General features: G+C 53.8%; 2 protein-coding genes across 4 annotated transcripts; one reads left to right on the forward strand and one right to left on the reverse strand.

Moving 5' to 3' along the window:
- Positions 1-6,911: 6,911 nt before the first annotated feature.
- On the reverse strand, positions 6,912-14,193 carry LOC132666577 (E3 ubiquitin-protein ligase TRIM15-like). 3 transcript variants are annotated; one of them, XM_078446476.2, is made up of 8 exons: positions 13,669-14,189; positions 12,404-12,499; positions 11,212-11,439; positions 10,439-10,461; positions 9,291-9,403; positions 8,897-8,929; positions 7,619-7,820; positions 6,912-7,074 (listed from the first exon to the last, which is right to left on the reverse strand). In XM_078446476.2, the coding sequence occupies exons 1-8, from the start codon at positions 13,912-13,914 to the stop codon at positions 7,053-7,055; spliced, it is 963 nt and encodes a 320-aa protein (XP_078302602.2). In that variant the 5' UTR covers positions 13,915-14,189; the 3' UTR covers positions 6,912-7,052. The 3 variants fall into 3 exon arrangements, 2 of the variants coding, with proteins under 2 accessions (XP_078302602.2, XP_060470560.1); XR_013555442.2 differs by lacking the exon at positions 6,912-7,074 and adding exons at positions 12,999-13,192; positions 13,422-13,479 and having other exon boundaries at positions 7,730-7,820; positions 8,897-9,093; positions 10,439-11,439; positions 13,669-14,193; XM_060614577.3 differs by lacking the exons at positions 6,912-7,074; positions 7,619-7,820; positions 8,897-8,929; positions 9,291-9,403 and adding exons at positions 12,999-13,192; positions 13,422-13,479 and having other exon boundaries at positions 9,703-11,439; positions 13,669-14,193.
- A 2,060-nt stretch (positions 14,194-16,253) lies between these two features.
- Positions 16,254-23,332, forward strand: LOC132666578 (tripartite motif-containing protein 10). Its single transcript, XM_060614579.3, has 7 exons — positions 16,254-16,963; positions 18,235-18,330; positions 18,858-19,088; positions 19,607-19,629; positions 19,898-20,013; positions 21,651-21,683; positions 22,021-23,332. Exons 1-7 carry the CDS (start codon positions 16,535-16,537, stop codon positions 22,536-22,538), a joined length of 1,446 nt encoding a protein of 481 aa, XP_060470562.2. The 5' UTR covers positions 16,254-16,534; the 3' UTR covers positions 22,539-23,332.
- Positions 23,333-23,813: the final 481 nt, after the last annotated feature.

Genomic DNA, 23,813 nt, shown 5'->3' on the forward strand with positions numbered 1-23,813 from the left:
GGTGCTGCACCCCAAGTCCATGGGGACAGAAGCTCCCATGCTCAGGACCCCATGCATTCCCTGTGTCTGTTCATCTGGCTGTTCATATGAACCCTTTATCAAGTCCCTAAATAAACTAGCAAACAAATCAGTGTTTATCCGAGTTCTGTGAGCCACTCTAGCAAATTAATGGGACCCAAGGAGTGGTCAGTCAGAAGCACAGGTGATAATCTCAGCATCTGAAGTGGGGGTGGAGGGACAGTCTTGCGGGACTGAGCCCTCCCCTAACCTGTGGGATCTGATGCTGTCTCCAGGTGGAGAGGATCAGAATTGAGTTAAATTATAGGACACCCAGCTGGTGTCGCACAGAATTGTTTGATGCAGGGAGAAGTCTCCACACACCTGGTGGCCAGAAGTGAGTTGTTACATGTGAGTAGGATGGAGACTCACGGTAGGGAAAAGCTGCATGCTTCTCTCCATAGAAGGAAAAATCTGCATTTCTCATTGCACATGTATCGTCTCATTCCCTCCTTATTACAACCCTAACGTAGGCATTTGTTCCTAGTTTTCAGACAAGGAGAGTAGAAGTTTAGGGAGATTAAGTAAACCTCCCTAAGCTCACACCAGTAAAACGTGAGTCAGGATTTGAACCAGGGTCTCCCTGTTTCTAGAGCCCATGGTTTCCACTGAGCACAAAGGTATGAGGTCATTGCTTCGCCAGGGGACCTGGGTGAAAGTGCATGAACTTGGTCCCCAGTCCTAGGAGAAGCAAGGTGGCACTTTAGGGGGTAGAGGCCCACTCCTCAGGCCCTAAAGTGCACAGCTCCATGATAGGCATTAAGACTCACAGATGGGAGGGATCCTCTAGTTGTTAGGCCCTGGGCAGATGGGAGGATCCATCCCTGAGGTTGAATCATCAAGCCTGGAGCAGGGCCCTCACATCCCCAGGCAGGCACCCTGGTTTGTGTGCATACTCACCGTCACTTCTGCATGCTTCTCGGGGGCACCCAGCCACTCTCAGGAATCTATACAAAGAGACTTCTGTGAGCAGATGACACTGGTGGCAATGGCTTTATTGTCATGAGGATAATTAGCTCTGTGTCCTCCTTCTGAAGGGGGCGGGAAGGAGAGAATATACAAAGATAATACTCACTGGCAAAGGCCACATAGTCCAAACCAAAGGTAATGTACACAGCAGTTCTCACTATAATGGTTTTGCTCTTCTGTAGGTTTGAGTACGTTTTTAATTCCCTGTTATGACTCTCAGTCAGTGAAGCCGCACCGCTCTTTGAATTCAGGACATAACCAGACCCAGAGACACAGGAAAGTTGGGCATAGCCACCCCTGGCCCCATTCTCTCCTTCCTCCGTGGGGCTGTGAGCTCTGCTACCCAGTTCTCTCCGTCTGGAGTGTTGCCTGGACTAATTTAGGCCAGATTTTTTATTTTGACCACAGACTTTTCAGTTACATGTGAGAAAAAGAATGGATAAGTGGAGATCTCCCTGCTCCTAAATACGTCCTTTTTGGTGCACATTTAAAGGTTCACACCAGTTTGACCCTGACTCTGAAGACCACTCACTGAGCCTCCTGGCAGGGTCTCGTCCTAGAAGAATTTGTCCCAAGTCCAAACACCAGCATTAAATGCTTACTAAATGCCAAACACGGTACCAAGCCCGTTACATGTTGTGATAATGCGATTCAGTCATACAACCAAGATATAGTTCTCATATATATTTGGTCTTTGTCCACAGTTCCTGGCTCACAGCTCCCCAAACCTTGCAATTTCCTGAGCCATCTTTTGCTACAATGGTGGCTCTCTTATGCTCAGTTTCTGAAATCTCTTCAGAGTCGTAAAGGAGAAATGGGTGTCCTGTGGTTGATAACAGGCCCCTTTCCTCCACAAGTGGGCTTCTGTTAATGAGGGACTTTTGGGAAGCATGTAAGGAAGAGAGCTGGTTGCCAGAGGGAAGAACCATGAATCAGGAAGCAACCTCATTTCTGGGGAGCGGAGGGGAGGGGCTGGAAGCTGACTCCAGTCCCTGATGGCCGGTGATCTAATCAGTTATGCTCCCACGTGCTACCATACTGGTCCCCAAGCTTCACAAAGACAGAAGTCCCTTTGTTTGAGACCTGACATACAGCTCTTCATCTGGCTGTTGATTCAGATCTTTTAATATCCTTTGCAATAAATCAATAATCTAGTGAGTGAACAGGTTTCCTGAGTTCTATGAGCCACTCTAGAAAATTAATTGAGCCCAAGGAGAGGGTCATAGGAACTTCTTTTTTTTTCTAATGTTTATTTTTGAGAGAGAGAGAGAGAGAGAGAAACAGAGAGCTTCGGGGGAAGGGCAGTGAAAGGGAGACACAGAATCTGAAGCAGGCTCCAGGCTCCTAGCTGTCAGCACAGAGCCCGACGCAGGGCTTGAACTCACATACTGCGAGACCATGACCTGAGCTGAAGTCGGAAGCCTAACCAACTGAGCCACCAGGTACCCTGGGAACTTCTGATTTACAGCCAGTGAGTCAGAAGCATAGGTGTCAACCGGGGTTTGTGATTGGCGTCTGCAGTGGAGGACAGTCTATTAGCACTGACTTACCCTGTGCAATCTGGGTAGATAGTGTCAGAATTGGGCTGAATTGGGGGACACCCAGCTGGGGTCAAGATAATTGGAGCTGGTGTCAGGAAAACCCATGTACCTACTTTGGGATTGGGTTCCAGTATCATATTACACGTATCAATCCATGTAAACCACACAATAATCCTATAGAATAGGGATTTTGATCTCTTCTTCACATGAGGAGACTAAGATTCAGAAAAATTAAGTAACTTGCTTCTGGCTGAGCTAGGATTTGAACTCATAATAACCAAGCCAAAGGGCTATGAACCATACCAGGTCCTGCCGGCCACATGATCAGCCCTGAGGTCATTTTCAAGGGTCACCGGACACTCACAGGCTAGTGACTTGCAATCTGGCATAAAAGTCAGTACAGAGACGACCAAAGCCTCTCAGGAGTTCGGGATTTGAAGTTTAGGTCTGCCGGTGACAGCTGTGATCTAAAGCCCTAACTAGAGTAGAGTCCTCCTTATACCTGTGAATCAGAACTTGCACTTGAACAAGTCAACACTAAAGTGTTTAGTTTAAACACTAAAGTTTGCAAAGCAGGGCAGGGGAGGGGCGGGTAGATGGTGGCAGCTCAGCCCAGAGGGTCCTGCGCAGGTTAAAGAATGTGTATGTGATTGTGAAACACTTCAACAATGGGCTACACTGTTATCACATAGAGTTCACCTCTGACAGGCAATGATAGCCTAACATCAGAAGATCTGACGTGGGATGACCACATCCATGGACAGACAGAAAAATCACAACGCTTATCTCAAAACGTGAAAAGAGGTATTTGATAAAGCTTAAACCCCAGGTATTATTTGAAAAACTCTAAGAAAACCAGGAATAGAAAACCACTCTTTAACTTGATGAAGGCTCTCTACCAAGAAATCCACAGTCAGTATACTTAACGGAGAAAGCTTAGAGAGCTCATTCTCATGTTAAAAAGGGACCAAGGGTGGACTCTGTTAACACCACTCAGCAGCATGTTGCAGGTCCCCTGCCCACACAGCAGGGTGCAAAATGGCAGTAAGAGTTACACAGATTAGAAGGAAAGAGTCAAAATTTATTTTCAGATGATAAAATAGTAACGATTTTCTATGTAAGTGACCCTATGAATTAACAAACTATTAGAATTCATAAGAACGTGGCAAAATTACTAAAATGATTATCAAAATCAATATTGTTCCTTCATATCAGCAATAACCAAGACAAATTATAATTTTTTAAAGGAAAGTTTTATAATAGCAATGTGAGCCTTGTAAATATCATAGCTTCCCCAAAAGGTACAAGTTTTAGGAAAAGCAAGTTTTGGTTTTCCTTATGAAGCATTTCAGATCTGCAGAAAAGTGTTCTAAGTAACCTAAGGAATAGTCACCACTCAACTCCATCAAACTCTTATCCCTTGATGAACATGATCTAGTTCCCCCCCCACCCCCCAGAAAATAAAACATTACACATACAGCTGAGAGGCCCTGTGTGCACAGTCCTTTTCCAATCACAAACCGCCTGCCTTCCTGACCAGAAAGACCCACTGGCTGGGTTTGGTGTGTGCCCAGGTGTGCTTTTGAAGTGTATCCATACAGATTCGTGTAGCTATGATTCATTCATTTTCACTGTTGTATGGTACTGTATTATATGAATAGACCACAGCTGATTATCTGTTCTGTAATTTAAACTGTGCTGTATAAGAGACTCTTAAAAACTGAGAACAAACTGAGGGCTGATGGGGGGTGGGAGGGAGGGAAGGGTGGGTGATGGGTATTGAGGAGGGCACCTTTTGGGATGAGCACTGGGTGTTGTATGGAAACCAATTTGACAATAAATTTCATATATTTAAAAAAATAAAATAAATAAATAAATAAACTGTGCTGTGACAAACCATCATGAGGTGTTTCATTGCACATTTGTGTGAACGTTTCTCTCGAGGGAAAGTTTCCGGGTCAAAGGACAGGCATGTTACTAGATGTTGCCAAACTGTTCTCTGGAGAAAATCTCAAAATCCCATTAAAGACACAAAACAAGATCCAAACAGCTGGAGGGAGAGAACACGTTTATGGATAGGATGACAATGTCCATTTTCTCCAAGTTAATTTCCCTCAATCCTCCAATTCAATAAAATTTCAATCAATGCCAATGTAAGTTCTGTTAAAAGAGCACCAGCATTTTTTTAAAGAATCTGACAAATTGATTCTAAGTTCATATGGAAGCATAAATGTCTACAGGTAACTGAGATATATCTGAAAAAGAAGCTAAAGGGGGTAGAGCCGTCCTATTAGACGTTAACTTGCACTACAAGGTTGTCGCAATAAAAAACAGCATGAACTGGCCCAGGAGAAGACAAATAGATTGAGACAACAGAGTAGAAAACTCAGAAACAGCTCTTTCATTCATGGGAAGCTGGTGTAGCAGAAGTGGCCCTACTGGTCAGTAGGACTAAGATGCATTATTTAAGTAAACGGAGTTGGAAGAACTGGCTTACTCTATGGAGAAAGGTGGCGTCCTCCTAACTCCAGATAAACTAAAGATTCCATGTGCACAGTAAGTTATAAAACTAGTTTATATATTAAATATAAATATATATATAAAAAATAAATATATAAATATAAAAATATATATAAACACACACATGATCTTGTGGTGGTGAAAAAGATCTCAAAAACATAAATCACAAAGTGAAAATTTATTAAATTTATCATGAAAGTTCAGGATTTCTATCTAATTAGTAACACCACCAGCAAAGTTAATAAATGAGTGGTATTTTCAAGCCTAAGATGAGCAAGAGATTAACATCTAAACTATGTAAGAGATTCTTGGAAGTCAATGAAAGGAAGAGGGGAACCTGAAAGATAGGGAAACAGCATAGAAAAGTCCAGAAGAAACGCACACTTTACAGGAAGAAAAACACAAACATTTTAAAAATACGTTATCAGTTTACAGTCATCAGATTTGCAGAAATGAGCAAGTTTGATGGCACCCATTTGTGTGGGGGGGGGGGGGCTGGGAAGCAGGAACCTCTGTGCCCCTCCAGCAGAAGTATAAGTGGGTACAGCAATCTTGGGGAGCAATCTGGTGGTACTTAAGGAAATTAAGTGTGCAAACGCCAGCCATCCCCTCCTGGGGTATATCTTAGGTTCACAAGGGAAAAGCATGAGGCTGTTCATCATCAATGTTGCTCATTGTCACAGGCAGACGGAGGTAACCCAGACATTCTTTGCCAAAAGAAAGCAAAGTAAACGTGGTTGACGTGTTCTACAGAATACTATTCAGCGATTAGAAGCCATAAACTAGATGTATATACAGCAACATGACTAGATCTTAAAACCGTGGTACTAGGTTTAAAGAAGGAAGAAACAATCCTGTACTACTTGTGTGTGCAAGGACCCCTCTGTATACGATGGTATGTGAGAACATTCGAGAGCCACTGCTCACGGGGTGAAGAGAATGGGAATGGGACTTGGAGACAGGGGAGAAAGTATAAATAAAACAAGAAGACCCTGCACGGTTTTGCACCCGGAACCATGGAGTATGACTGAGTCAGCTGTATGCACTGGGGTCCAAGGAAAAGGAAAGAACGGAGATGCGTGGGGAAAACGGCATGAGGAAAGCCAGCAAGCCTGCGGAGCACGACCAGGGCACAGAGGCAGTGCTCTGGCCTGGGTGTCTGTCACATCCTGCCTGCTGTAATTACTGTTCTTGGGCTTTGGAAAGACTCCACCTGGGCCGCCCTGGTCCTCAGGGGCACGTCCCGGTGTGTGACAGCTCCTCACGTAAACCAGCAGCCACACACTTGTTTTGTGGAGTCTCTGTTTGCCTCCTGCCCGGTAGTGAACAGTGCTCAGCCTCTCACATTCCAGATTCCCGGAGCCCAGCAAGGCTTCCAGAAGCATCGAGCCCAAGGTCAACTAGGCTGAGGCTCCTGTGCAGACGATAAAGGCCGGTTTTACATCACAAACATTGCAACACAAATATTTTCAGATTTTCCAGTGGGGCCACCAAGTGGATTCTTTCCCTCGAGGCAGCTCCAGTCCTCAGACTCAACTTTCCCCTGAAGCCTCTGAATCCTACTTTCTTCCTTATGCAGGGCAATTTAATTTTGGCCCAGGGCCTCCCTAGATGCATACCCACAGCCTAAATCACTGGACACTCACCGTGAGAGTAGCAGCACTAGACGTGGAAATACAGTGTAAGCAGCTCATTTGTGTTCTCAACTTCATACGCGGCCAAAACGCCTGGCCTGCCCAGAACACGAGTTGAGTGCAGGGGAAGTGAGACAAAGCCTCATCATCCAACAGGAACGGGGATGATAATACACATTTGAGAGGTCAGTTGGACCTGAAAGCAAATGTCACTTTATTGAACAGTGGGGTCTGGTAAATCAGGAAACTCGGAGTTACAAGGAGGGACAGGCTTGTGTCGCGGTCACAGATTCCGTTGCCTTTCAAGTTTTCAGCGTCTGGCTGGTTCGTCCTACGCTGTATCAGGACGCCCTCTACGAGAAAGAAACGACCCGAATGTCAGAACCGAAGGCAGTCTGGGTCCACCCTGCGCCCCGCAAAGACGGGAGCATGTCTGCGCGCATGTCAACGGAACAAATTAATGCAGGCCCAAGGACGTTGTTTTTCCCCACGACGGTTATTTTGAAGCTTTGGCAGTTTCTATTGTACTGGTGTTTGGTTTCGTTTTTCAAACTCGCGCTGACTCCCCGAGCCGTGCGTGTGTCCGGGAGCAGCCCCTGGGCTCCCGAAAGCTCGGCCGCTCTCCGCCCCAGCGCCCCTCGGACTCCCCCCTCGGCCCTTCATTCTGGCAGGGGCCTGTTTCCCAGACAGCTCCGACCGACCGAAGGAGGTGGCGAAGGCGGGGTCGCGCTCCGCGGCGGGCGGGACGGGGCAGGGCACTTGCGCGCTGGGTGCAGCGGGTGCGAAGCCCTGGAGGCCTGGTGCCGGTGAGCGCGCGGCCGAGCTCAGGCGCTCCCACCGCCACCGCCACCCCCCGCCTTGCTGCCCGCCCACGCGCCCGCCACGCCCACCGCCTACCGGCGGGCTCTGGGCTGCACTTGCACGTGCCCGCGGGGGCGCCCGGAGGTGGCGCCGGGGCAGCCGAGCGCCAAGGGGACGCCCTCGGAGCTCCAGGGGCAGTGAGGCAGGTCCTGCTGGTCCCGGGTGAACCTCGTCGGCTTCCTGTCCTCGGAGAGGGCCGTGCTCCAGCTGGCGGCCGGAGGGTCCCGGGTCCCGGCCCCTGGGGGGAGGAGAGCAGGGCGTGGAGGGGAGCCCTGGGGCGCATGCGCCGCTCGGGGCGGGGCAAAAAGCGCTCCAGTAGGTGCCACCCGCCAGCGCCTTTCTGTCCTGAGCCTCGGCTTCCCCTTCTGTTCTGTAAGGACCGAGGCGGGAGCAATGCTACCCAACACGCAAGTGCTGCTCAGCTGTGAGATTTTGGTTTTCAAAGTGCAGCCCCTGAACGGCCTCGCCAGGGGGCTTGTAAAAGTGCAGAATCCTGGGGGTGCCTGGGTGGCTCATTCGGTTAGGCGTCTGACTCTTGGTTTTAGCCCAGGTCATGATCTCATAGGGCCCTGGGATCAAGCCCCACATCAGGCTCTGCACTGACATTGTGGAGCCTGCTTGGGATCTCTCTCTCCCTCTCCCTCTCTCTTTTCTCCTCCCCTGCTTTCTCTCAAAATAAATAAATAAACTTTTTTTTTTTTTTTTTGATGCAGAATCTTGGGCCCCATCCCTACTGAACCAGAATCTGCATTTTAACAAGATCCCCCGGGTGGTTTTTCTTGCACATTAAGTGTGAGAAGCAGAATGTGGTGATATTTGTGTAAATAGTTTCTTCTTTAAGCACCCATCTCAAAGTAAATGCTAGGTTTTAAATTATACAGTATCTGTTCAAGTCAGCAGAGTCTGGCACAGTGCCGGGCATTACACACACACACACACACACACACACACACACACACACAACCAAGAACTTCATAAATATTTGGGGGGAAATAATGCCTACACAAGTAACAAATATTGAGCCCTCACTATGTGCCAGGTGCTACACTAAGGCTTTTGCATCTACTGCCTCATTTACCTGGTGGCTACCTATGGGGCTAGAACCAGTGTGTTTTCCATTGTCTCTTTCCATTTCCAGTGAAGAGACTGGAACAAAGAGGCTTAATGGCTTGCGGGATGCCTCATACCCAGCGAGAGCTGGAGCAGAGAGCCCAGTAACCAAGCTCCAGACTTGGTGTATTTAATTGCTCTGTTTGCTGCCTTGGGTTGAGTGGGTGGATGAGAGAAAGGCTCCCGAAACCCCCAGCTGTTTACCTGAGTCTGTTTCCAGATGATGCACCAGGCTCTCTGAGCGAAGCAGAAATAGAAAGGTATGTGACTTGCCATCTCTTACAGGTACTCCCCAGGGCAGACCTGGGGACCCCGTGGGGAAGGAGGAGAAGGCATCTGCCCCGTGCCTCCTGCTGTGCTCTAATGGCACAGGAGCAGCCCCCACCTGCCAGTGCATGTCCCTGGGGAGAGAAGATCTCTGAGGAACGGTCCCTCTGAGCAGAGCCAGGGTCACTAAGGGAAGGCTTGGGCGGAAGACAACTGGAGCCAGGCTTGGAAGGCAGGGGAAGGTGGAGAGGGATGGGGGGGTGGGCAGAAGGGCAAGCGGTGGAGGGGGGAGGGAACAGCATGGGGAAATCTGTTACCCCTTCCCCTTTACCTGAGAAGGTCCTCAGCATCTCTGGGAGGGGCAGGGTTTTCCTGTGAACGTCTCGGATCTTCTTGACAAGGGCAGGAGAAATGGTCTCTGGACTCACAAAAGTCTTCTCACACCTACAACCAGTTCCTCCAGAATTAGAGGAAGGTCCTTTAGGAGAATGTTTGGGGCTTGTGGCGGCTGCAAGAGGTCGTTACCCTGTTTGCCTCTAGAGGGCAGTACAGGGTCACTAGGAAAGGGAGAAGGCGCTTACACTCCTCTGTGACTTGTGTGCTGCTCATTACCAGGGGAAGGGGATGGGGGAGAACAGTGGGATGGAAGAAAATGTGTCCTTGCGGGTCACCCGCTGCATGACCTCGACAGCGCCCCTCCCCCCTCCCCCAACCCCTCAACCCCCCAAACCCCTTCCCCCACTTCCTGGTCTCAGCTTCCTCCGCAGACCGGAAGGCCTGCAAAGCCCATCTAGATCGGAATCTCTAACACAACTTGAAAAGTATGTTTGGAGATGCTTCTTGGCTCATGGGCCCCCAGGGTAGACCCCCCGGGGTTCAGCCCCCTGTGGATGCATGACCCATGGCTGTGACAGCTGCTCCCTAGCAGAGCACCGGGAAGGCGCAGGCACTTGGAGCAGAGGAAGGGACAGGAGCTAATATTCACAATTCCAGCAGCTGCCCCTTGAGAGTAGTGTTTGTAAATTCTGAAGGAAATGGGGCAGTTGAGGGGGGAAATGATTGAAGGCAGGCTGCCGGTCTTTCCACGTTCCGTGCTGACTGTATTTGATAGAAGATATTCCCCTCAGAATTACGTTTTACGTGGTGTTTACTACTGCCTCGAGTACTAATAATTTCGGGAATTAAATGGATGTTCCTGGATCAGCCTAAAAACCTGATTATTGTTTGTTTCTTCACTTTTAAGGGGAAAATGTGTCCCTGATACCAAACAATCAGTTTTAAAAATGAACTCTTAGGACACAAACCTTTGAGTGGAGGCTGCCTGTGTGTGTGTCTGCCAAAGCAGTTTTGTGTTTCCGCGCAGCCCGCTGGAGGGCGAGGTCAGAGTGCCCCCCAGTGTCCATGCCCAGCGGACACAGGTGACGGATACAAAGTATACACCCCATGTGTGAAGGAAGCAGGACTGGGAGGAGGCCCTACCTGCTCTGGCTGACGCCCACATCCTACAAAAGAAAAAGAACATGCATTCAGTGTCCTCAGGTCCTTCCCGCCGGAGAGCCTGCACATCCGTTCTTCTTAACGCATTGGCTCAAAGTTCTCCTCTTGAAGAAAGTTCTGTGTGTCTAATTACCTGCCCATCAGACTATTCTTTTGCACCATGCCTCCCTACTAATGTGGGACTCTGGCCAGATCATTCAAGCTCACTTCTTTGTCTTAGCCTCATCTTGGGAGCGTGTTCTGCCTCCAGTGATTGAGAGATGGTGGAGAACAGGGTCCAGGCCTTGAGTTACCAGCCGAACCTGATGTGACACAGGGTAACGTGAGGACCATCGAAACAGACGCCACCATGGAGTTCTCTCTGTGAACCAGGACCATGTGAGGCATTTGGCACGGATTGTTTATCGTCTTTGCAGGAGCTCTAGGAAGGAGGTGCTACTGTTATCCCCATGTTTAGGCGGGCGCAAGGCTCGCTGAGGCCACACGGCTGGAAGAGCCTGCCCTCAAACCCAAGAACGGCTGATTCCAGAGTCTTTGACACGACCGCAGTGCGGGGTCAAGTCATCCAGCCTTCCGGGGTCTGCCCCTCTGTAGCGTCTCTGGGCTGAAGAAACCCGACAGCTACCGGTCCCTCCTAGCAGAAGACCTCTGCTCCCCTCTCCTGCCCCTCTGCAGCATCTCCCAACCTCAGCTGCTGTCCCTGCATGAGCAATCCCTCTCCCATCCCACGAGGCAGGTTGTGGAGAGCCCCCCACATGTAGCAGGACACTTGCCAGCTGCTGGCAGTTCTCCAGCTCCTTGGCCTCGGCTCTGTGCCTGGCAACCTCCTCAGAGAACTTGGAGATGTAGTCTTCTCGCTCCTCGCAGACCTGCACCTCCAGCCCCCTCAGCCTGGCCAGCAGGAGGCCCCGCTGTTCCCTCAGCTCCTGCTGCAACTTCTCAAACACGGCTTCTACCTGCTGCTTCCTGATTTCGATGTGAGTCTGTGAGAGGCAAAAATACAGACGTGGCCAGGAGGAAGCTCAGAAGCTGGGTTCCAGGAGGGTCATCGGTATTCTTACTGTTAAGAGTGATAAGGACTAACTAAGTCTCTCGTATAATATGATGGGTCTCAGGGTAAACTTAACGTGATGAGGGCTCTGTTCTTGTCCTACCTGGAGATTCTACCTGTCATACATGTTATATCCTCCGAGCCACACTGAACTTTCACACTAACCTCACCCCACCTCCCCTAGGGCCCAGGGGAGATGGCAGTAGTCATTAATCGGAGAGCCACGCAAGCGAAGCAAGTGAGGTTACAGGCAACGCAGAGTGTGTGGCATTGGTCTTAGCCTCCGACATTGCCTCCTGTGGGGCACACTCTGAGGGGGGCACAAGGATGCTGGAGATCCCTTCCTGTCCCAAAACTTGTCTCTTGGTCAGGGTACCAGAAATTCTCATACTGCAGCTTTCGTCTTGGATAAATAACCATGTAGCTGGGAGCAGGGAGCCCCACCATTCACCTACCATGCCCAGGGACACCCTCATGGTCTAGGGTCAGCCTCACGGCCAGACTAGAGAGCAGACCCTTGTATACACTTCCTGGCCCCAAGCTTCCCATCTGAAGGCGATGCTTTCAGGCACTGAGACTGGGATGGGAAGGGTTGCTGAGGGCCAAGGTTCTACAGCCATGTCAGCATGAACGTGGGCTTTGCTGTGTGGCCTTGGGAGCATCACTTTCCTGGACCTCAGCTTTCTGCTCTGTAAAGTGGATGATAAGTGGATCTTGGGCTAGAAGTCGTCAGAACCATTTCCAGCTGTGATGCTCTGGGACTCCAAAACCTTGACCCCAAATGCCCTTGTGCACACATAGGGAAGTGAATGAGAACAGTTTGCCTCTTCTCACCTGCCAGGCCCCCAGTCTGCTAAGAAAACCCCCAGAAGACAAGGTGCCCAGACGCTCTTTACCAGAAGCATTTGGAACTTCTGGTCTTCCCGACTCTTTATGTCCTCAATCTCTTCTCCCTCCACCCTCAGGGCTTCCAACTGAGTCCTGACACCGTCCTGTGGGGAGAAGAATGGGCAGAAAGGGGTGGCTTAACTCACAGATACAAGTTGTCTGCTGGGTCCCAGGCACACGGCTGACCACTGAGGGATTCAGCAGTGGAAAGGGCTGACCTGAACAGACCAGCACCTGAGATGAGTCAGTCACGACGAAACTGGCAGCCGAGGTGGGAACACAAAGGGCACAGGGGGGGATCTCAGAGACAGAAAGCACGTACAGTGGGTCTAGAGAGGTGGAGTGTACTATGTGTCCCTGGACTGCACACGTGGAAATTGCTGAAATGGTTTAAAAAGGAGTTGGGGGAGAGAGAGCAGTGTCGAAGGAAGTAGCTACGTGAGAAGGAGCCGGAAGCAGGAAGGAGCAGGCGCCCAGCCGCCAGTCCAGCTGGATGCTCAGGTCCTGGGAGGGGCGGCTGGGAGATGAGGGGCACGAGGGAGCCACAGGAGGGTTTTGAGCAGGGGAGCAACGTGGTCTGCTGTGCGTTTGCGGAAGATGTACCTCGTGGAGGGTTGGAGGGTGATCGGAGACAGAGAGAGTGGAGGCAGGGAGCACGTCCGAGGCCGTCCAATGTCTGGGTGAAGCACTGAGGGCCTGGATTTCGTGGCGGTTGTGGGGATGAGGCCGAGTTAAAGACCCAAGAGGTGCCTCTGAGAAATCGCTTGCAGACCTGGTGACTGGATGGTGGGAGAGATCTGGAGGCAGACAGAGGGGGCAGCCTCCCTGAGACTGGATGGGCCAGGTCATGCCCGCTCTCACAGGGAGGAGCCCTGCCTGCCAGTCGCCCTTGCTGGCCCCTCCCGCCTCATCCCTCCGAGTCCAGCAGCCAGGGCTTTGCGAAGTCTCCAGTCTGGGTCCCGGGAGGCCTGGCTCAGCCTGCACCCAGTGGGTGGATTGTCCCAAGGGCAGCCAACTCATGCTTACGGTTCTTGGCATCCATCACCGAGGGGCCTCTGAGGCTGGAGTTGAAGTTCCTGCAAGACTGTGAACAGCCACACATCCAAGTGACCCATGGCCCTCTCCATCTGGAAGTGTCCCCCGTGTCCCTACGCTGGAGTCCCCTGATGTGCCAGCCAGGGCCTTAACCTGGACCCCTATCCCGTTCCCTCCACTACGTGTGACCAGACACTGTCCCACCCCCAAAGGCCCGAGGTAAAGCCGTGCTTCTTACCTGGTTGGGCTGGCAGGCCCCGTCCAGGAAGCCCACGGCGTGGGTGTGGTGGGAGGGGCCCTCTCGACAGCGCGTGCACAGGAGCTGAGCATCATGTCCGCAGAAGAAGCATACCTTCTCCCCGTGTTCCTCACAATGCATCTCCTCCAGAGTGCCCAGCGGCACGGGGACTGTGACAGGGTCTGTGTGCCCCTCCTCCTTGCACCATGGACACAGCAGGACCTTGCAGGAGGGCTGGGCCCCCATCCCAGAGGGCAGATGAGGCACGGCCAGCAGGAGGTGTGTCCACAGGCCCTTTGTGGGGCCTCTTGCAGGCCGGACTGGTGGCCTCCTCGTGGGAAGGGGCTGAGGGCATCACGGTGCCTTCCCCAGCCTGTCCACTGAGGCCTCTGCCTCAGGCCACACGAATGTCCTTCCCCAAGATGAGTCACGTTTGCGTGAGTCACTGAGGGAAGACCACGGGAGGCTGAGACAGGGAAGCCACGTGTGCTTCCCCGGAACCACCCATCAGCTGAGTGGGTTCAAACTCCAGCATGGCTCGAATCACCCAGCATTTCCCAGCCTGGTCAGCCTGCTCTCTGTTCCTGGGCTGGGGAGCCGAGCACGGTTTCCTGGAACCACTCCCTGGACCACGGAGGGTGGAGAGACCTGGGAAGAGACTCCACTTCCTGTCCAGCAGAGCAGGTGGGAGCCATAAACCTCTGGCTCTGAGGTGTGTCCGGGGCGGCAAAGTCCATCCTGGGGCACGAGGTGCTCTCGGGGGCCCCTCCTCTGCCCAGGCTGGCCTCCTTGGCTTGTGCGCCCTGCCAGCCCCAGAGCCAGTGTCCCCAACAGGATGACACTGGGTCACGTTGTGCTTCAATTTTACTTTCTAACTTCAGGTGAGAGAAGGCGAGAAACTGCAATACGAATGATTTGTATTGATAAAAGTTACAAAACCCAGCCCCAAAGGTAGCAGACATTTGTGTTGGCTTAGTATTTTCATATTATTGTGTCCAATCTAATACCAACCCTTTGGGACAGGGATGATTACTCTCTTTTTACGAAGAAGACATGTGAAGTTACGAAGCTGGGAAGCTATGGGGCTGGGATCAGTCCTAGCCTCCAGTTTGGGCCTCCTTTCCTGGCCTCCTCTCCCAGCCTCCTCTCCCGGCCTCCTCTCCTGGCCTCCTCTCCCAGCCTCCTCTCCCGGCCTCCTCTCCTGGCCTCCTCTCCCAGCCTCCTCTCCCAGCCTCGTTTCCCGGCCTCCTCTCCCAGCCTCCTCTCCCGTCCTCCTCTCCCGGCCTCCAGTCCTAGCCTCCTCTCCCAGCCTCCTCTCCCAGCCTCTTTTCCCGGCCTCCTCTCCCAGCCTCGTTTCCCGGCCTCCTCTCCTGGCCCCCAGTCCCAGCCTCCTCTCCCAGCCTCCTCTCCCGGCCCCCAGTCCCAGCCTCCTCTCCCAGCCTCCTCTCCCAGACTCCTTTCCTGGCCTCCTCTCCTGGCCTCCAGTCCCAGCCTCCTCTCCCAGCCTCCTCTCCCAGCCTCCTCTCCTAGCCTCCTCTCCCAGCCTCCTCTCCCAGCCTCCTCTCCCGGCCTCCTCTCCTGGCCTCCAGTGCCAGCCTCCTCTCCCAGCCTCCTTTCCTGGCCTCCTCTCCCAGCCTCCTCTCCTGGCCTCCAGACAGGTGCTCCTCCTGAGCCCCAGGCCCAGGTGACAGTCAAACAACCATGGTTCTTCATCCGATCCCTTGCATCCTTGGATAAAACCAAAGAAAACTCCCATTGTCACACGGACTGTTCACCCCTTCCCCCTCCGGAGGGTGCAGCCCTCAGTCCCCTGCGATGGCCGGGCCTGGAAGTGTGGCCAGTACCAGCTGAGATGTGCCACAGTGTAAAATACACCCCGATTTCAAAGACTTAGCACCAGTTAGAAAGAACACAAAATCTCTCATTTCTTATCTTTAGACCAATCGCATGTTGAAATGATAGTATTTGGGGTTAACAAAACATTAAAATTAATTTCACTTTTTAGAATATGGCTACTAAGGAAGTTTGCTTGCATCTGTGGCTCACGCTGTATTTCTATGCGGGACACACAGCTCTGAGTGCATATTACGGCCGTCCACCTTCCTCCTGCTGCCTTGGGCAAGAATAACCCAGCTTTGCCCAAGCTCCACGCTGACAGCATGGGTGTCATAGGGCTGGGGGGTAAGAGTGTGGGGTGTGCAGTCACCATAAATGAGTGCTGGCTGCTGCTCTTTTTCTCTGTCTCCCCCACGGGGGGTTTGGTGCAGCCTCCTTGGAAGCCTGTGGCAGGCCGCTGGGGGCATCACTGGGGAAGCCGTCTGGGCTGCGTTCCCCTGAGCACCGCCTTATCTGGGTCCCGACACCCCCTGCCTGCCCACTGCTTGCCCTGGGCCCGCTGATACCTGTAATCTCCCTGGGCACAGCTGGCCACGTTGCAGGGGCTGGGCTGGCATCTCTGCTCTCTGACTCAGTCTCCCTCCCACCCCCAAAGGAGGGACCTATCTGTCAAGTGTGGGCGGCCGAGATAGCAGCACTGACGTGCGTGTGGATGAACAGGAGGGAACGCTGAGCCCCAGGCCGCGGACACCAGCCCAGAGAGTAACTGGGGTCACCTCTGGAGCTGCGGGCTCTTCGTCCCCCCTCTCCTCTGCTGCTTGTCCGTCTGTCTTGGACCGTCGCATCTGTGGCTTTGGGACAGGGACAGAAGACCCCGGGCGTGTAGGCGGATGCCTTGCCTCTGGGCACGTGTGTGTGCAGGTGACCATGAGGGTGCCCGTGCGTGTGTGAGATGTGCCCGTGTGTCCTGACCGCTTCCCCAGCCAAGCAGAGAGGGCGACCTTGAGGAGCGAGTGGGCACAGCAGCACCATGGCCTCGGCCGCCTCTGTGAGCAGTCTGGTGGATGAGGTCAGCTGCCCCATCTGCCAAGGCACCCTCAGGGAGCCGGTCACCATCGACTGCGGCCACAACTTCTGCCGCAGCTGCCTGACCCGCTACTGTGAGGTCCCGGGCCCGGAGCCAGAGGAGTCCCTCGCCTGCCCGCTCTGCAAGCAGCCCTTCCGCCCGGCGGGCTTGCGGCCCAACTGGCAGCTGGCCAGCGTGGTGGACAACATCGAGCGCCTCAGGCTGGCGCCCACGCCGGGCCTGGACGAGGAGGACGTGTGCCAGGAGCACGGGGAGAAGATCTACTTCTTCTGCGAGGATGATGAGACACAGCTGTGCGTGCTGTGCCGCGAGGCCTGGGCGCACCGGGCCCACACCGTGCGCTTCCTGGAGGACGCAGCCGGGCCCTACCGGGTAGGAGTCTGTCTCCCCCACTCTGTCAGCATGCAGGCAGCTCCGGGTGCAGGGTCGGTGTTTGTGCGTCCGCACGTTCTGAGTCGTTCACTCACGGCCGACATGTGGCTCGGTGAACGTGCACTGAGCGACGGAGTGGCCATGACGTGAGAGTGTGTGTCTGCACACAGGGCCTCAGGACACAGGGTTTGTATGTGAGGGGATGAGGCCCAAACAGTACGGAACAGGCAGGAGTGTTTGCGTGTTCACCAATGCGCGTGGGAAGGCGGGGGCGGCTGACTGAGTGTGTAAGCGTACTGTGGGAGTGGTCGTGTCTGTGAGTAAATGAATGTTTGCACGCAGGTTGGGTAAACGTCTATGTGGGGTGCAGCTTTATCTTTCATTAAATCTGAGCACCTCTGAGTCACTCACACACTGTGTTTCAGCAAACGTGGGTGTCTGCACGCATTGGACGGTGAGGGTCCCAACTGTACTTCCGAACGTACGCCTACGTGTGCGTACCTCTACCTAACTCTGTTCTAGAGCAAGCAATGTTTAAAACAATTACGGACTATTTTCCCATCAGCCGAGTTTCCTCTCCCTTCCGGAATCATACGCAGGAAATTGACTGTATTCACAAGAAAAAGTTGTTTGAATTCGTTTCCTCAAGATCAGGGAGAAAGTGGGAATACTTTCTTTTTTTTTTTTTTTTTTTTTTTAATTTTTTTTTTCAACGTTTTTTATTTATTTTTGGGACAGAGAGAGACAGAGCATGAACGGGGGAGGGGCAGAGAGAGAAGGAGACACAGAATCGGAAACAGGCTCCAGGTTCCGAGCCATCAGCCCAGAGCCCGACGCGGGGCTCGAACTCACGGACCGCGAGATCGTGACCTGGCTGAAGTCGGACGCTTAACCGACTGCGCCACCCAGGCGCCCCAAAAGTGGGAATACTTTCAAAGAAGGACTTGTCGAGCTCAGGACAGTCCCACAGACAGCTTACCAAAGACGAAAAAAGTCGGGGTGCTTATCCTGAAGACAGGAAGGCTCGGGGGGGGGGGGGGGAAACCAAGGCACAGAGGGTGCTGGCACACGTGAAGAGGACATCTTCGATCACAATTCTTGGAAAGCGAAGCAAGAAGAAAAAGACCCCTCAGGCCACCAACCCCTGGAGGCAGGGGGTTGGATGACTTCCCTCAGGCTGCTTCATTACTGGAGGCAGGGGGTTGGATGGGATGACCCCTCTTTACAAGTCGATGTTTCCGTCGTAAATGGTTCATGCTCTTTCTCTCCAGGAGCAGATACAGAAGTGTCTTGAGTGTCTAAGAAAAGAGAGAGAAGAGATTCAAAGAATCCAGGCAAGAGAAAACCAGAGGACCCAAGTCCTGCTGGTAGGTCCGTGTCCCTTCCCAGACCCCTTTCCTCCGTCCGGACCCAGGTGGCCTGGCACGGAGGGCTTCCAAGTCACTCTACGTGTGAACCCTGACTCCCTCGTGCAAATCTCTGTCCCGAATTTATCTTCCTGTGAGATTAAAGTCGTCATGACCTCATGGAATTGCCATAGAACCGAATGAGACTGTGTGTATAATGAGCTCAGTGCCGTGCATAGGGTGCGCGTTGTGAAGGGCAGGGGATTGGGCGCCCCCATCACCTCCTCATCACCTCCCCTCAGCCACGTGTGCACGTAGAAGCCCCGGCGGACGGGGCCACAGCCATGCTGGGGGATCAGTGCAGCCGTGGGAGGGATGCCGTACTGTCTAGGGACCTGAGGGTTGGGGCTCTGATTTTCCACCAAACCCCGGAGGGCATGAACCTGGGCCAGAGGGAGAAGGCAGTGAACCAAGGAAGGAAAAGAAAGCTGAGGAAGGGAAAGAAGGAAGAGAAATGACCCCCCTGGCCTCTCCTCCTGCCCCTTCAGTCGCAGGTGGCCACCAAGAGGCAGAAAGTGATTTTCGAGTTTGCGTATCTGAGCCAGTTCCTGGAGGAACAGCAAAGCGTCCTCCTGGCCCAGCTGGAGGCGCTGGATGCGGACATCTTGAGGCAACGGGAGGAGTTCGACGTGCTGGTCAGTGAGGAGATGTGCCGCTTTGGCAGCCTGATCTCAGAACTGGAGGAGAAGAATGAGAGGCCAGCGCGAGGGCTCCTGACGGTAAGGCCTGGTCCCACGTGCTCGGCCCTGAACCCCTGCACCTGCACCCCCTCCCTCACAGGCCTTTGACTGTTCATCCCACTGCCCATCGGCAGGGAGAGCTCTGTTCGTGCTGACCTCTCGGGTGGTTTGTGAGGGTCCAACAGGAAAGTGCGGCTGGACGTGGCACTAAGCATCGAGTGCTTTGCAGTTACCAGGAGCTCTTTCCAGGGCATCCTGTGCCATGTCACCCCCACCGGTCCGGAAGTTCTTCCCGGTGCATTTCACTTCTGCACACAGGAGGGAAGACACGCGGCTCCCTGCTGGGGGTGCTGAGAAAGCACCTCCAGCCGGCAGCCAGGTCGCTTAACTGCATGGATCCATAAGATACAGGGCTTGGTGTCTGGGATCCTGATGCCTTGTAAACCCTAAAGCTCTGTGACTCTGGGATCGGGGGCCCTTTGCCTACCGGGGAACACGGTATTTGTCTTTTCTGGGTATAAGGAAGTGGGGACTGATCTCTCCCCTCTTTCTCGCAGGACATCAGAAGTACTCTGCTCAGGTGAGTCGTGGGCTGCCCTCCCCACTCCCGCTTGCGCACAAGCACGCTTCACCCCATGTCTGCACACGGCACCCTCACGTCAGGGGCGAAAGCCCTCAAATACATGTCCACACGCAGCTGCCGAGAGTAGGTAGTGGGGTCCATCCCAGAGGAAGAAGCTCTGCCCATGGGAACTGCACCTTCACGCCTGGTCGTCAGGCAGCTGGCTGAGTCTGGGGACATTGCCATGGGGGACGATTCCCAAATCCCGACCTTCGTGTGCCCCTAGATGTGAGACCAGGAAGTGCCGGAGACCAGAGGCTGTGTCCCCCGAGCTGGGCCAGAGGATTCGGGACTTCCCGCAGCAGGCCGTCCCACTGCAGAGGGAGGTGAAGCTGTTTCTGGGTAAGAGGACCCGTGAAGCCTGGGCTGGGAATGCCCTCCGTGTGCCCTGCCCCATGCTCGAGTGATGTCTGGCAAGGCTTATACCCCTCTCCTGTCTTATCCGCACATCTTTATAAAATATGCTCGTCAGCGGCACCTGGGCGGCTCAGTCGGTTAAGCGTCCGACTTCGGCTCAGGTCATGATCTCACGGTCCGTGAGTTTGAGCCCCGCGTGGGGCTCTGTGCTGACAGCTCAGAGCCTGGAGCCTGCTTCAGAGTCTGTGTCTCCCCCTCTCTGCCCCTCTCCTGCTCATGCTCTGTCTCTCTCGGTCTCTCGATAATAAATAAACGTTAAAAAATTAAAAATAAAATATGCTTGTCAGGATAACGTGACAATGAGAGGAGATAATGAAGATGAAGATTTCTGAAAAGATTTAACTGATCTGAAAAATAATTAAATAAATCTGATCTATTGGCATTAACCACTATAAAAAATAATGGTTAACAAAACCTGTCATTCTCAATACTTTAAAAAAGAGGCATTTGTAATGCATGATAAGTTTTTTTTTAATTTTTCTTGATGTTTATTTTTGAGAGAGAGGAAGACAGAACACTAGTGGGGGAGGGGCAGAGGGAAAGGGAGACACAGAATCCAAAGCAGGCTCCAGGCTCCCAGCTACCAGCACAGAGCCTGACGTGGCGCTTGAAGTCACCAGCTGCAAGGTCATGACCTGAGCCGAAGTCGGACACTTAACTGACTGAGCCACACAGGTGCCCTGCATAAGTTTTTCTTATATAAAGCTTATGTATTTATTTTGAGAGAGAGACAGGGAGAGAGAAAGCGGGGGAGGGGCAGAGAGGGGGGGAGAGAGAATCCCAAGCGGGCTCCAAGATGTCAGCTCCGAGCCCGACGTGGGTCTCGATCTCACAAACCATGAGCGTCAGAGGCTCAGCTGACTGAGCCATGCAGGCTCCTCTGCATAAGGTTTTGATGCTGAACGCTGTTCATTAATAACCAGCAGCACTATTTCTCTCTGCCCTGCGTGGCTGACCTGTCTCCCTCCCCTTCCTCCCACACGGCCGGGCACATGGGTGGGAGACCCCAGAAAGGTTGTGGTGACGAGAAAAGGTGTGAATGCTCAGAAGCGGGTCAGGCCTGTGGCTCTCAGCCCACACCCACAGGACCTCAGGAACGCTGCCCCTGGTCTCTGAATGGCCCGCCCGGAAGAGGCCTGCACTCAGTCCATCCTACAAGTCCGCCCAGAGGGCTGGCAATGAAGAGCATTTTACCCTAATCAAAGGCTGGCCGTTGCCTATTCCAGAAATCATTTACAAGGAAAACAAGAAATAAATTAACCCCTTATCTGCTCTTGGAGTAGACGTTTCCGGAGCACCTCACATGTCCTGAGCTCAGTGAGGTCCACCCAGGGCAAGGGCGGTGACCCACGACCTCACCCTGGGATCCTGCTAGGAGCCCATGTCCTCGGCCGTCCGAGTCGCAGTCAGGCTTTGGCAAGCGCTGCAGGGATCTGAGGCCAGGTTTTGAACCACTAAACCTTTGTCCCTTCTCTCTCTGGGGCTCAGTTTCCTCTTTGTGAAATGTTCTGTGGTTTTGTGAGACTAAGGGAATCTCATCCTGTTTCGTGTCCTCTCTACAGAGAAACTCTGCTTCGAGTTGGACTATGAGCCAGGTGAGCAGCGGGTGTCAGAACGGGAGGGCGTGGGGAATCTGAAATCGAAACGGAAAATTTTGCAGGGCTCTACGCTGGGCACGGCCAGAGTCCCCTGCCCACACGTGAGGAGAGGGGGGAGAAAGGTTATATGGGACTGGGACAAGGTGTATCAGGGAAGGCTTCCCGGATGAGGGGACTCTGATCTGGTTCTACAATTAACAAGTGACCCGGTGACACACACACTGCTGTGCCTGATGTGCACAGTGACTCCAGCAGGTGGGAGGGAGGGCTTTCAGGTCTTCTCTGGAGGTGCTGAGTGAGCGGCCATCTCTGTCCCTCCGGGCTTTCCCCGCAGCGTGCCTCTCTCTGGACCCCCAGACCTCGCACCCGAAGCTCCTGCTGTCTGAGGACCACCAGCGGGCTCAGTTCTCCTACAAATGGCAGAGCTCGCCGGACAACCCGGAGCGTTTCGACCGGGCCACCTGCGTCCTGGCCCGCGGTGGCTTCACGGGGGGGCGGCACACGTGGCTGGTAAAGCTGGACCTGGCCCACGGGGGCAGCTGCACGGTGGGTGTGGCCCGTGAGGATGTGCGGCGGAAGGGGGAGCTGAGGCAGCGGCCCGAGGAGGGCGTGTGGGCCGTGAGGCTGGCCTGGGGCTTCGTCTCTGCTCTGGGCTCCTTCCCCACGCGGCTGGCCCTGGAGGAGCAGCCCCGGCAGGTGCGGGTGTCCCTGGACTACGAGGTGGGCTGGGTGACTTTCGCCAACGCTGTCAGCCAGCAGCCCATCTACACCTTCACTGCCTCCTTCACCCAGAAGGTCCTCCCCTTCTTCGGGCTCTGGGGCCGAGGCTCCAGCTTCTCCCTGAGTTCCTGAGAGGGCACGGCCGCCCTCCTCCAAGTCCAGGCTCACCAGGGGGAACAGAAATGTGTCGGCTGAGGACTTTGCAAGGACCAGGGGAGTGCCCTGCAGTCTGCTGACCCACCTCTCTGTGGGACCCCCAGCAGACGCCAGTGCATGCGGGGGGCGGACCCTGGCGAGTCCCAGGTCTGGAGCCCTACCCCAGCCTGAGACCAACCGGCTGTGTGATCGCAGGCAGGGCACAGGCCTACGTCACGTCTTCTCCCAAAAACATCGGGTTCGTTCCCTCGCACCCTCCAGAATCATTTAGTGTGTGCTGACCGTGAACCAGGCAGGATGGCAACCCCTGGCGGTCTGAAAAGGAAAAGGAAAAACTTCAGTATCTGAAGGAACACACACCAGACAGAGGACAAGGGAGTGATGGAGGCTGGGGACGGGCCGCCCTGGCAGTTGGGGAGCTCAGAGGATGGGGCCTGGCCCCCCGGGAGGGCTTTCTGGAAAGGACGGCTCTGAGAGATGAGTGTGTTCAGAGGGGGAAGGAGGGATGGCTGACTGGTGGCCCTGGGCCATATTGGGCCGCGGTCCTTGTGAGACCCTGACGCCACTGAGGCCTCCCTCCGCCGGGGGGGCTCTTTCGCCTGAGACCAAGGTGTGGGCCTTGCTGGGAGGCGAGGCCATAACCCACGGACCCTACATTCCCCTGCAGAGAATCTTACTCCACTCTGCTGATCGCCACCTGGGGCCTGGAAAGGGTGGGCAGGGGTGAGGCTTAGCTGTGGAGCCAAGATGCAGGGGTGCAGAATAGCAGGTGGGGGGGGGCGGGGTGCTGGGTAAACTGCACCAGAGTTCACGCAGCTCCAGGCATCAGGGGGAGAGGAGGGAGCCAGCTCAGGGAAGGGCACGTGCAGGACGCCAGGAGAGACCAGGCCGCGTGGGGCCGCGTGGTACGGGGGATGCCGTCCGGTGCGGACCTGGGACGGGCACGAGCACTAGAGTGTGGAGAAGGACTTCAGTCGCCCCGGGTGGAATGTTAACTCCTGTGTGCAATAAAAGCATTGCCTTCATGCATTTTGGTCACTGTCTTCCTTTCTGCCTGGACATAGCCCTCACCACAACCTCTTAGTGTTATCTGTGTTCGCTCTGCTTCCACACCAACTAAATGGTGGGCCACCTCCTCACTGGCGCCCAGGTCGGCAGGTGGAAGAGGCGAGGGCACCGGGAGCTGGAACTGCGGGGGGACTGATGGCTCCCTCCGGGCGCATTCATAGTGTTTCATATAAAGTGTTGTAT

Source organism: Panthera onca, chromosome B2, assembly GCF_046562875.1.
Source record: "Panthera onca isolate mPanOnc1 chromosome B2, mPanOnc1 haplotype 2, whole genome shotgun sequence".
NCBI classification, from domain to species: Eukaryota; Metazoa; Chordata; class Mammalia; order Carnivora; family Felidae; genus Panthera; species Panthera onca.